Below are 13,375 nucleotides of genomic sequence, written 5' to 3'. Positions count from 1 at the left end.
TTGTAGGTCAGGGTCAGTAATTTGAATTTGATTCTGGAGGACACGGAGCCAGTGTAGGGATTTGTAAAGTGGTGCAACAGATGTGGAGCGGTGAGAGAGGAAGATCAGTCTTGCAGCAGCATTTAGGATGGAATAAATTGTGGATATATGTTTGTCAGGAATGCCAGATAGCAGGAGGTTGCAATAGTCAAGACGGGAGATGATGAGTTTTGGTACTATGGCCCAGATGGTCTATTGTGCTGAGTAAATGTATTTATGAAGTGTATCAAACACAGGTTTAAACATGGCAGCATACATCCATAGACTCATTAGATTTAACCAGGACCTGTTCCTCCCATTTTTCAAGCAGCCATGTTTGCTGTTTGTTCTGCTTGAGAAAGGGCCCGGGTAGGCCTGAAACATTGCAACTACTAAAATAAACATCCTTTAAGACATTAAATAGATTATTGTTTTAGATCATTGTTTTTTTCCACTTCACTTGTGTGTGTTCTTCGTCCACTGCAACTTCACTTACTTGTTTGTTACTGATAGTGGCACTCAAAAGTACAGGTTGTGTCAGCTGACAGCGGCCTTTTCATCAAAGGTCCGTTTCTAACCACAGGATTCCCATCGGCTTGGTGGTGTTTGTTGTTTGCTCGGGCGTTCGGTACCGATTATCATGCGGTACACACACAGGATCTACACGCAACCTTCTGCAAATAGCATTGTCTACTCCAGGGGTAGGCAACCTGTGGCTCTCCAGGTGTTTGTGAAACTACAAGTCCCAGCATGCTTTGCCAGTAGATAACCAGCAGATAGGTGGCAAGGCATGCTGGGATTTGTAGTTTCACAAACACCCGGAGAGCCGCAGGTTGCCTAGCCCTGGTCTACTCACATGATGCTGTCAGCACTACCTAAGGCCAGACACCACTGTGGCCCCTGCAATGTGTCTATGTACCATCTGGACTCTCCAAGACTGTACCTTCTAAGGCTATCTACATCATGGCCTCAGTATCTTGCAGAGCTCTGCACCATAATGAACTCTGGCTCAGCCTATTGGTCCCCTTTGCTCCTTTTGTCTCTCAGTATCTCCTTCCTTTAGAATGTAAGATATCACAGACAGGATGATGATAATTGTAGTTGGGTACACAAGAGCAGGTGTACTTACTAGTTTGATCGCTCAGTGAGTTTGTCCTTATTGATGTTTGTTTCCTCTTGCATAATGCTGTGTCTTTTGTTTTTATGTTTAAATATCTAAAATTATATTTGACTAATCTTGAATGGTTCATCTTATAAGTCTGCTACATTTGGTTACTTTAACTGACGTTCTCTAAGAACAGTAGAACACTACGTACAGAAACGCTGAGTATTTTTTTTGTCCTCTAAATATTGAGCATAAAGACATTTTAAAAATGCATTTTTAGCAAACGATGGTTTCATAGAGGTCTAGTTAATGTTGGATACTCCCCAGCAGCTTCGTTTAATTGGATTTGAAATAAGGTTTATCTGACAGAACGCAATTGTTTTTCTGGACTGACAGTAGAAGCACATGTGTTATGTTAAGCAGAAGGGCAGCTCTCCGGAATACTTATTACACATTTCATCTGTGAAAGTCTCTGTTTAAGGTTTTAAACTGGTACTTGTTCTCACCATTTTAATGCTGTATGGGCAGCACGGTGGCTAAGTGGTTAGCACATCTGCCTTACAGCACTGAGGTCTTGAGTTCAATTCCCGACCATGGCCTAATCTGTGAGGAGTTTGTATGTTCTCACCGTGTTTGTGTGGGTTTCCTCCGGGTGCTCCGGTTTCCTCCCACACTTTAAAAACATACTGGTACGTTAATTGGCTGCTATCAAAATTGACCATAGACTCTGTCTGTCTGTGTGTGTGTGTTAGGGAATTTATACTGTAAGCCCCAATGGGGCAGGGACTGATGTGAGTGAGTTCTCTGTACAGCGCTGCGGAATCAGTGTGGCGCTATATGTAAATTGTACTGATGATGATGTATAAAACTAGAAACGGTAAGATTTAACCCTTACATTACCAAGTGTCAGTGCAATTTTTCAGACTTTGAAAAATAAATAGTTTGCTTTGTACATAAATCCAATTGTTGTGAGGACAGCAGGACTCACTAGCCTGTACTCATTTTTCCCCCTCAGATCCACATCTATGGACAGTACTCTCAAGAGCCTATAAAAACCTTTTCCCGCTTTAAGGATACAGCTTATTGTGGCACTTATAGAGGTGATGGGAGGTTGCTGGCCGCTGGCTGTGAAGATGGTGTGGTGCAGCTCTTTGACATTAATGGAAAGGCCGCTCTGAGACAGTTTTATGGACACAGCAAGTAAGTGTTGGTCATTTTACCTTCAGAGAAGGCATCTATTGTATGTGATGAACGGTTACTCAAGAGAATTCAGTCCAACAGTTCACTAAGAACCAGTAGCTCATGAAGGTCAGGTCTCATGAATATTACCTAATAAACCGATAGACTGCCTACTGGATCTGCCCTAAAAATAGATGCATCCACTGTGTGTATGAAACAGGTCCACTTTAAGGACCTCATTCTGAGTTAGAAGCAAAGCAAAAAAAGGATTTGCTCCTAGACAAAACTATGTTGCAATCCAAGGGGAGCAAATGCATTTATTTTTATTTTGCATGTATGTAAAATACTGGTTACTTTTGCATTTAGCAGACAAATACTGGACAGCTTTATTATTCACACTGCAAGTTAGAGTTGAACTAGGACATGACCTCTCCCAACTTTAAATCTGCCCACACATTTTAAATTTGCTTCCACTGCAGTACAACATGGTTTTGCCAAGGCTGCTTTTTTTGCCTTGCTCCTAATTCTAAATGAGGCCCTAAAGGTATGAATACGCTGATTTTATTTGTACAGATATAACTATAAAGTCTCTGAAATATGCCTGTTTAAAGGTAGTCCAGATGCAGGTCTTTTGGACTTTAGTGTAAAATAGGCTCATAAAGCCCTATGTCTATACTTGCCATAAGTTAGTATATTGTACAACAGTAGCTGTTTGCCATATTCTATGGAAGTGAATAGGAAATTGAGAAGGATGTGTGGAATACACTCATTACAAAGTGAAGTGATATGTCAGCTGATATCTCCAGCTCACAAGTAGAGCAGTTAGAACCACTTTTAAGATAAGCATGTTTTTCCCGGCAGGAGCTAACAGAAATGTTCCGATAAATATGTAGTTTCCTGTTAATATCAATAAAATAACAGTAAAAGACATGCTGTTTATTTCTTAAAATGGTTGAGATTCGTTATAAATGTTATATGTTTTTGGAGCAGTCCTGTCGTTATGTAAAGTATGTTTTTGTGTATTTGTGTGTTAAGGGCTAAGTTTACTGCTGGGAATTAAATGCTACATCTTTACTTTACAATAAAATGTTTTTTTTCCTTTAGAGCTGTGCATTTTGTGGACTTCACATCAGACAAGTTCCGTATTGTGTCCGGCTCTGATGACTATGCATCTAAAGTCTGGGACATCCCAAATGGCATTGAAATCTCCACCTACAAAGAGCACACAGACTATGTGCGTTGTGGCTGTGCCAGTCAACTTAATAATGATCTGTTTGTTACAGGTAGGTTGACTTCCCTCAGTTTCTGCAGCTGTGCTATCTTTTATGTGTGTCCTGTCAAGTAGAATGCCGTAAGGGTCAGAAGATTTACCTTCCCCTGAGGCCAGACATTTTTCATTGCACTTTAAGTACTCTGTCCAGTCTGATGAGATTAGCAGAGAAAACTACTTTTCCAGAGACTATATGAAATATGTTAACTTGTGCAGAAGCTTTGAATCGTTGCACATATGACATTGTGTACTACATATGCTATAATTTAAAGACCACTCCAGTAATCAAAAGAATGTGGGTGTTTTAGTGTGAATTTACTGCCATAGCTCCAGCTACTGGAACTGCAGGTTCCTATGCCCTATGGCAACAACTCACATTGGGTTATAGAATTGTCACTCTCAAAAAAAGTTTTCTTCGTAAACCTTGTAGACTCCAAAGGTAGTGATTGGTCACCTTGGACCGGAACTTTGTGCACTCTGTGTGTGTGTTCTGAATGTTACAAATGCTGTTTGGGAATAAAAATGACATTGTGCTGCATGTTTTATTCTTTACAGTTTGTACCTTTTTTTATTACACAAATAACGGCTCTTTTGTGTGTTTGAGTGTTTAGCACATCTGTAATAAATCATCCTTTTATTACAGGCTCCTATGATCATACTGTAAAGGTGTTTGATGCACGGGCAGAAAAGAGTGTGATGACGATGGAACATGAGCAGCCGGTGGAAAGTGTCCTGCTCTTCCCATCCGGGGGGCTTCTTGTCTCTGCAGGTATTGTAGTCACTGACCTTTTATATGAAGAGCAGGGATTATTGTATTTTCAGATGACCATCGTATTATGTTTAATTGACCAATAGCTTCATCCCTTAGACCATATGCTAGTATTCTGTTTTACATTAAATGATTATTGACCTCCAAAAAGTGCTTTAGTGATTTGATGTCTTCAGAACATCTTTATTTATCTGTCAAGGGATCTAAACATTAATTTAACCTGGTCACAGTGATTACACAGTATAAATGTAATGCTTTGTGTTCACAGATTTATAAAAGGGGCACATCAATAACAGAAATAACAGGAATATGTGACCAGCATAAGGGTTCCACATTACTAGGCATAATTTGTGAGGTTACTGGTCAATTTGAAATGTAGGTTTTGTAACATTAGTTGCAGGACACCAACATGCAATTCTCAGCTAATCTCAATTAACCATCTCTACTTCATCTCTGTCTTCTCTTAGGAGGTAGATATATCAAAGTATGGGACTTGCTGAAGGGTGGACAATTATTGGTGTCATTAAGAAATCATCACAAAACTGTCACCAGTCTGTGTCTGAGCAGCTCTGGTCAGAGGCTGCTGTCTGGATCATTGGACAGGTTTGTTCCTCATTTCTCCATGAATGAAACCAATTTCTATTTATCTTGATAGGCATATATGTAATGAATGTTTCCTCTTATGAAAAAGGCAAGTGATGTTATTTGAGAATTCTGCATTCACAATTCTGGAGTTCTTCTATGAAAACTGAAATAAATAAATGGAGCTTTTTACTGTGCGCAACAAATGCCACCACTCCCCTGTGTGCTATACACTCAGATATGTTTAGGCCACAGCAGAAATCAGATGTAAAAATCATTGTCTGAAGTTCCCATTTTATAGAGAGATAATCTTTGCTGCAAGTGGTGTGTAGTGTGGTGACAGAACAGTGGTGTGTAGTGTGGTGACAGAACAGTGGTGTGTAGTGTGGTGACAGAACAGTGGTGTGTAGTGTGGTGACAGAACAGTGGTGTGTAGTGTGGTGACAGAACAGTGGTGTGTAGTGTGGTGACAGAACAGTGGTGTGTAGTGTGGTGACAGAACAGTGGTGTGTAGTGTGGTGACAGAACAGTGGTGTGTAGTGTGGTGACAGAACAGTGGTGTGTAGTGTGGTGACATAGCATTATATTGTGGTGTAGGGCGATTTATAGAGAGAGAATCTCTCTGCTGCAATGGTGTGTATAGTGTGGTTACAGAGCATTAAATTCATACTTGCCAACTATCCCGGAATGTCCGGGAGACTCCCGCATTTTGCGAGAGTCTCACGGACTCCCGGGAGAGTGTGGCAATATCCCGCATCTGGCAGAATTCTGCCCACTTCCTAGTGAAGTGGGCGGGAAGTGGGCAGAATTAAGACCAAAACGGCGCGATTCACCAGGAACACGAATTTTGGAGCCACGCCCCCATCACTCCCACCTTCCCTGGCAGGCTCCCAGAGCAAGTTTACAGAAAGTTGTCAAGTATGATTAAATTGTGATGTAGGGCGATTTATAGAGAGAGAATCTCTGTGCTGTTGTGTGTATATTGTGGTGTAGGGCAATTTATAGTGCTATATTTGATAGCAGCGCATGGTCTGAGCTTTCTAGGGCAGATCTGCTGCGATGTCTCCATACAATGATCTTAAACTTGTGTTCCTCTTTCACAGGCATGTGAAGATCTACAGCACAATGAACTACAAAGTAGTTCATAGTTTTGATTATGCTGCGTCAATCTTGAGCCTTGCATTGGCGGTACGTATGAAGACAGCTGTAATCTCATTGTAATGGCTGCTAATCCAAGTAGAATGACACGATTATTCACAGAAATGACACTACAATGACAATTGAATGTAAATTTCAATTGGATTTGCCTGTGGCTGATCGGTCACTAGAATGTCTGTGGCCTGATGTGCACAATTAGTATGATGTATTACACATTGTACAGTGCTGTGAATCTAATGCTGACATGTTCAGGAATCCTTTGCAAAGCAAGTAATACACAGACCATGCAACATCAATGCTGGATGAGAGGTTTCTGTACCACGTACAATAATAAATACTAAAATAATAATGTGGTCATCTTTGGAGTCTCTGCTTCTGTGTGTTTCTTGCGTTTATATAATATAAGCAATATCCTCATGTTTTTGGAGTGGGGACTGAGGGGAGCCTCAGGAAGATACATGTGGTGTTCTGCTTGTGGACCTGCACTGATTGCCTTTTGTGTGAGTCTTAAAATCAGGACAAACCCCACAGTTATTGTTCCATGACTGAGATAATGTTGAGTGTTCCTTTTATTATCTGGTATCAGGGCTTATATTCTAATGGGTTTTGTATTCTCTTTAGCCTGATGACGAGATGGTTGTTGTGGGAATGACCAATGGAGTGTTGAATGTTAAGCATAGGAAGCAGGAAGAAAAGAAACCGAATACAAAGACCCACCCCAGATACAGAATGTTTGTGAAAGGCAAGGACTACATGCCAAAACAGGTACCTGCATGGTCTATCATCAGTTGTATTTTCTGTTTGCACGTAATAGGGGAAAAGGCTTTTAAACATTTTTTTATTATTTATTTTATTCATTACTTTGTGTGATCCAGAATTGAAGAGCACGGCATAGCGCTGTCTGCATAGGGTTCTGCATTTTACAGATTTTATTTGTATTGTCAAATGCGTTATGAGGATTTTTTTAGTTATGCAACAAAGTTTTGTTAACTTTTATTATTACTATTAGAAGGGTACATGTGTTATAGGTACTATCCTTTGCTTATTTTTTCTTACATTTAGGTCTGAGAACCTTGTTTGTTTTCAATCTTCACCTCCTACTTGTCCGTTATGCCCATTTTTTTGAAGTGGGTGAAGATATAACACCCTATAGCCAATCAGATTATTGGAATGATCACAGCAATATTTCAGGAATGGGCCAGTCTTGTGAGAGGCAGTGACGTGACCACTCGTGTGATTGTTAGTATGGCTTGGGGTGATAATGATAGGGGCAATGTCATGGTTTGGGGAGATCCCGAAGTGCAACCAATCAGGTTAAATAGTGGAAGGAGTAGGATCCATTAAGGTCACAATTAGTGATGTGAGGGTTTTGTGGAACAGACACAGGAAAATTGTGGTGTCCTACGCACCTCGGCACGGAACAGAGTCCATACTTCCAATTGGACCTAACCACAGATCTTACACTGTTACTGGCAGGTGCTTTCTTGGAGTTTCACTGCATTTTTTTCTTAAACCTTTCATTCTTGTTCACTGCAGGATGACATTTTTGTCAGTAAACCAGTAAAACAGCACATGAGGAAATATGACCGGCTGCTTAGAGGGTTCCAGGTGTCTGCGGCACTGGATATGGTGCTAGAGGTAAGAGACAATGTGCTGCTTATGGGACTGCAAGTCATTTCTGCTACAGGGACTTTATGTGAGAGAAAACTTTGTGAGATTCACGTGTTTGTGGTGGTGTTTTTTGTTTTTTTATTATAAGTATATTTACTTTACTGCCCACCTCCTTCATGGAGTGTTACACCTACAACCTAATGTAATGGACAGTGTTTGGATTAAATACTTGTTATTGGGTGAACTAGACCAGTAAATTGAAATCTTAGCCAGAGTATCCCTATAACAAGTCTTCTGAAGAGACCGGTACAATGTAAGACAAGATGCTGGTGTTTCTTATTTGGAATGTTTGCAAGTTTAACCGAAATTCTGTTCTAGGAAAAACTGCAAAAAAAAAAATTGCTGCCCTTGATTTGCAGACTTTATGTAAGTCCCTAATGTAACTTGTATATGGATTCCTTGTTGTAGACTCGTACTAGAAACTCCACCCCAGAGGTGACCGTGGCGGTGATGAATGAAATAAACCGAAGAGGAACTCTGAAGAATGCTCTTGCAGGGAGGGATGAGAAGCAGCTGAGCTCCATACTCACCTTCCTCATAAAGTAAGCATTGCGGCTTGCTCGCTTATCAGCAGTGACAACTATATACATTGTTGTAGCTATATGTATGTAATAATTATTAAATAGAGCTCCACTTCTCTTTCTGAAAACTGGTGTATTCTACAAATAGTGTTATTTGTGCAAATATCTACGTTTTATATGATTTAGCGATGTGAATCCTAACTTGTGCTGGAAACATCCAATATTGAGTAACCAGTCCATTCAACATTGTGTCCAAACACAACTTGCAGCTATTTGTTACGCATGACTGCTCCTTAAAGCCTCATGTCATTTTATTCATGTATTTCAGCTGGACACAATAGGGAGAAAATAAAAGATGATGTATTATTGACTTGTAGCCATTAAATCCTAACACATGTTTAGTATGTAGTCCCAATAAATTTATTTATTTTTTATTATTTTTTTCCCTCTGTCTCTACCAAATACTTTAGTAATATCTTGTTTGTTTGATCTTACGTTAAATTCTCCTTTTGCCCATTCCTTTTTTTATGTGCATAACAGATACGTGGTAGAACCCCGATTTGCCCCAATATTGATAAATGTTGCGGAGAAAGTTTTAGGTAAGTGTGGAAGTGAATAAGAAGGATAAACCTGTGATATTCAATGCAACTAATTTTAGCTGGGTTCTAGTATATGTACAAATAGCATTTCCCGGACAGTGGTATTTGCTTACCGGTGAGTATTATGTTTTATTTCAATGGCTTGAAATGTAGATCTTGATTCCTCATAACAGAACCCATTGCAGGTTTGGGCACCATATAACATATTGAGACATTAGTACATCAAGTCTGAGCTGTCCAAGCAGATGTTGAATTCACAGTTGATTTGTTTATTAGAAAACGTGTTCCCAACCTGTTGTTATTTAAAATGTAGTAAACAAAGTTAGACTATGCCAGGGTTTCCCAAACCCAGTCCTCAGGGCTCCCCAACAGTGCAGGTTTTCCAGATCACATGTAACATAATTAGGACCACCTGTGGATCTGTTACAATGTGTCAGTCAGTAATGAATACACCTGTGCTCCAGCATGGAGATATGAAAAAACTGCACTATTAGGGAGGACTGGGTTTGGGAAACCCTGGACTATGCTTAAGTATTCATTAGTAATATATATATATGTGTGCGCATATGTGTATGTGTGTGCGTGCGTGTTGGTGTGTATATGTGTGTATATGTATGTGTGCAGGGCCGGACTGGGACTAAAAATCAGCCCTGGCATTTAACATACACAGGCCCACCTCAGTTCAAGCATGAAAGAAATCGTGTGCCGTCGCCGCTGTGTGGCGGCGCCAAAAAGGGTGTGGCCACATTGTATTGTGGCCAACATGGGGCATTGATACAGACATAATAAAACATTACATTTATCTCTGCTTCTGGTGCTGCTGACATCCATGAGGGTGGGAACTTCCTGCAGAGTGAGCAGGGAAGCTCTTTGTCTCACGAGGTTACAAAATCTTGTGATACTTAGAGCTCCTCGGCTTGCTGCAGGCTGTGTCCTGTCCGGGAACGGAGAGCAGCTATCAGTTCCCTTCCCCTAACCAGAGCTGGATTAAGGTGCAGGTGGCCCCGGGATATTTAAGACAGCAGGGCCCTATTATGTAACATGGTTATCATTTTAGACAAATACACAGGCAATACTGTGTACCCTACTGTTAGAAGCACACACATTTGCCTTCACAAGCAGTACGTAGTGAAGCGGGACATACCTCCCAACTGTCCTTGCAGTCAAACCAAATCCTGACTATGTGAGACAGTCACCCAAATTCAGGACTGCCCCACCAGATTCAGGACACTTGGCAGATTGTCCTGCTCTCTCCTACCTGTCTTGCTCACTTTCACCACTTGTAGCAGCTGGTTTCTTTAGCTCAGTTCTTTCTTGTCTTGATCCTGGAATATTGAATGCCCTATTTTGAAAAAAATGGGGTTAAAACAATAGCACTCACATTTTATAATTAGGCCTCCCTCCAGGCCCACAATAATAATAATATTCACATTTAATAAGTAGACCTATTTCCCTCCAACCAGCCCCAACATTAAATTAACAGTATACCCATTTACTCAAAACATATTTCCCTCCCTCCAAACAGTCCCAACAATAAATTAAATAGCATTAAAGTTTAATAAATATAGCCATTTTCCACAACCATCCCCAACAAATAATTCATATTCACATTTAATAAATAGCTCTCCTCCCAAAAATCAGCCCCATATTCAATTGATAGCCCACCCAGCATTAAATTAAAGGTTCTTTCACCTCACCTTAAATAATTAGCCCCCACCTACACTCCACAATTAAATAGCCTACAACACTATATTAAGATCCTCCCTTCCCTCACATATTATATATAAAATACTGCGCACGCACACTATATGAACATGGCCAAACACACACGCACACTATAGCAACATGGGGCCCCACAGCCACACTATTAGCCCCACTATTAGACGCACTGTTTGCTCCAGTTTGCCCCACTGTTTGTTTGCCCCACTGTTTGTTTGCCCCACTGTTTGTTTGCCCCACTGTTTGTTTGCCCCACTGTTTGTTTGCCCCACTGTTTGTTTGCCCCACTGTTTGTTTGCCCCACTGTTTGTTTGCCCCACTGTTTGTTTGCCCCACTGTTTGTTTGCCCCACTGTTTGTTTGCCCCACTGTTTGTTTGCCCCACTGTTTGTTTGCCCCACTGTTTGTTTGCCCCACTGTTTGTTTGCCCCACTGTTTGTTTGCCCCACTGTTTGTTTGCCCCACTGTTTGTTTCACACACACACACACACAGACACTAACCTTTTTACTTCCAGCAGCAGCACTCAGCACGCTGCCCGGCAGACGGAGAATCAGTGACAGCCGCCTATGCGACCAATCACATGGGACGGCACCATGTGATTGGTCGCATAGGCGGCTGTCACTGATTCTCCATCCGCCGAGCAGCGCACAGAGTGCTGCTACTCGACGGGCAAGCAGACCGGCCCATTTGGCCATCGGCCCTTCTGGCATTTGCCAGATGGCCAGGCCGGCCCTGTATGTATGTGTGTGTATGTATATAGATATATAGATGTGTGTATATGTATACGTACATATGTGTGTGTGCGCGTACGTACGTACGTACGTACGTACGTATGTGTGCATACATTTTTTATTATTATGCATATATGCGTAAGTCCCTTTGCAGTACCAGTAATGTTTAAGGTGGTGATCTACCAACACTTCAAATGGATCTCCACAAGGTCTTCTGCTTCGTCTTTGATACCCATTCTTCATGCATGTGTGCGAACAATAAAGAACATGGATACCTCATCCTGCATAAATGTATTTTATTAAAAAATTCTAACTAAGCAATTAATTAAGGAGTAAAAAGCTTTCCTTTTCTGACACCGTCCACCCGATATGTGAATTCCCTATGATGGTGCTTTGACCTCCCTCTTTCTAGGAATATATTCTACAAGAGTGTCTGTAATATAACGAGTTGTCCGGCCAGCAATAAGTCCCACTCATTTTGGTGGTGTTTGATGAATTGAGTTGATGCATGTGTTATGGATACATGTTGATGGATTCCCATGTTAATATTATTATTATTCATTTTTATTTATAGGGCGCCACTAGGTGTCCGTAGCGCCGTACAGGGACAAACAAAGTTACAATACAAGGGGAGACAGTACAGTACAGTAAACAATAAGCACAGTAACTCGGTGAGCTCAAAGCACAGCTAGAGGGGCGAGGGGAAGGTCCTGCATACAGATGAGCCCGAGAGGGAGGGCCCGGATGATAGGGAAACCCCCAGAGGGGAGAGGAAGGAGTGAAAGGGGACGGGGGGGAAGAGGGTCCTCGAGGAGGAGGGCTAGGTAGCTGGAGAGCCGAGTTAAGAGTGGTGAGGACAGGAGGAGAGATGACCCTGCTCAGAGGAGCGTACAATCTAAGGGGTGGGGTAGACAGACAGAGAGACACGGGGGAGAGAGGGAGAGATAAGGAAAAGGGAATGAAGGGGAAGAGGTAGAAGGTAAGTTAGGAAATTAAGTGGGAGACTGGAAGGCTTTAAGAAAAAGGTGGGTTTTTAGAGCCCGTTTGAAACTGGACAGATCAGGGGAAGTTCTGATAATATAATCTTTTTTCTTCCTAGATATCTATTCTTCTGTCATCAACCAATCATCTGTAATCGATAAACTATTCCTAAGGCTCCAAGACACCTTAGACAAAGAAATCAGTTACCAGGAAGAACTCCTAGAAGTTTTGGGGATGATGGACACCCTCTTTGCAACTACGGCAAGCAAAATAGAAACTGTTTCCGGAGAGACCAAATCAATAAGTATTCCAGATCCCAAGAACGTGACTGCCGTAAAACCCTCATTGTGATCTGGCCATTGCCCCTGGATATCTGACTTTTTACCACTTTTTAGTACATTTTATATGGTGTTATCTGTTCCACAGCACATGTCAGGATTCTGTTGTATCCCATTAGCCAGGTTCATACTCCTGAGGGCTGAAAAGGACTCGAGAACCATTTTTTAAAGAAAGTGTTTTGATTACTTCATTTTTACATGAACGTCTTTTGTGGGATGATCTATTGGTAAAGCTCCTTGCTCAACATCCGCTTTATTGCCTTCTGTAGCTTTTGTTGTTTCCTTTTTCCAATTCTCCAAACCGCAGTGCCTGGAGAATTGATCAGTAAGTACCTCCAAGTTGGCAGTGGCGAAGTGACTCCACCATTCTAGTAGACTGGAGCCCATCCCATTTGTTAAACAAGAGAGAGAATTATAGGGAACAAAATAACTCCTGTGAAGAAATATCCATTACAAATTGGACAGAGCTCATTTCAGAGCTGTTGGTATGTAATTGAAGAAAAAAAATAAATTGGAATATTTTTGGACCCATGTTTGTATACTGCTCTTTAACCCAAGTACGATGCTTTGACGAGTTATCACTTGATCATACAAGGAAAGGTTTTGGTCATATTTTTATGACTAAGCCACTAGGTGGCGAAGTTCTGTAGAGTTTCATAGTGATGGCAGAAATCTACCAATGTAAGGTTTTGTGTGCCTAATATTTCCAGAAAAATAAAGCCAAAACAAATTGT

General features: G+C 41.2%; 1 protein-coding gene across 1 annotated transcript in view; it reads left to right on the top strand.

Annotated features, from left to right (window-relative positions):
• The window catches only part of UTP15 (UTP15 small subunit processome component), a 19,849-nt gene extending 6,474 nt beyond the window's left edge, over positions 1-13,375 (top strand). The window contains exons 4-13 of the mRNA XM_075179827.1: positions 2,139-2,323; positions 3,407-3,585; positions 4,216-4,341; positions 4,809-4,944; positions 6,027-6,111; positions 6,703-6,846; positions 7,618-7,719; positions 8,161-8,294; positions 8,814-8,872; positions 12,422-13,375. Coding sequence (XP_075035928.1) covers positions 2,139-2,323; positions 3,407-3,585; positions 4,216-4,341; positions 4,809-4,944; positions 6,027-6,111; positions 6,703-6,846; positions 7,618-7,719; positions 8,161-8,294; positions 8,814-8,872; positions 12,422-12,654 — 1,383 coding nt within the window. The 3' untranslated portion in view covers positions 12,655-13,375. The remainder of the gene's footprint in view (positions 1-2,138; positions 2,324-3,406; positions 3,586-4,215; positions 4,342-4,808; positions 4,945-6,026; positions 6,112-6,702; positions 6,847-7,617; positions 7,720-8,160; positions 8,295-8,813; positions 8,873-12,421) is intronic.

This window comes from Mixophyes fleayi, chromosome 1, assembly GCF_038048845.1.
Source record: "Mixophyes fleayi isolate aMixFle1 chromosome 1, aMixFle1.hap1, whole genome shotgun sequence".
Taxonomy (NCBI): Eukaryota; Metazoa; Chordata; class Amphibia; order Anura; family Limnodynastidae; genus Mixophyes; species Mixophyes fleayi.
The sequence above is the reverse complement of the archived record's forward strand: the minus strand, read 5'-3'. Positions and strand labels throughout refer to the sequence as shown.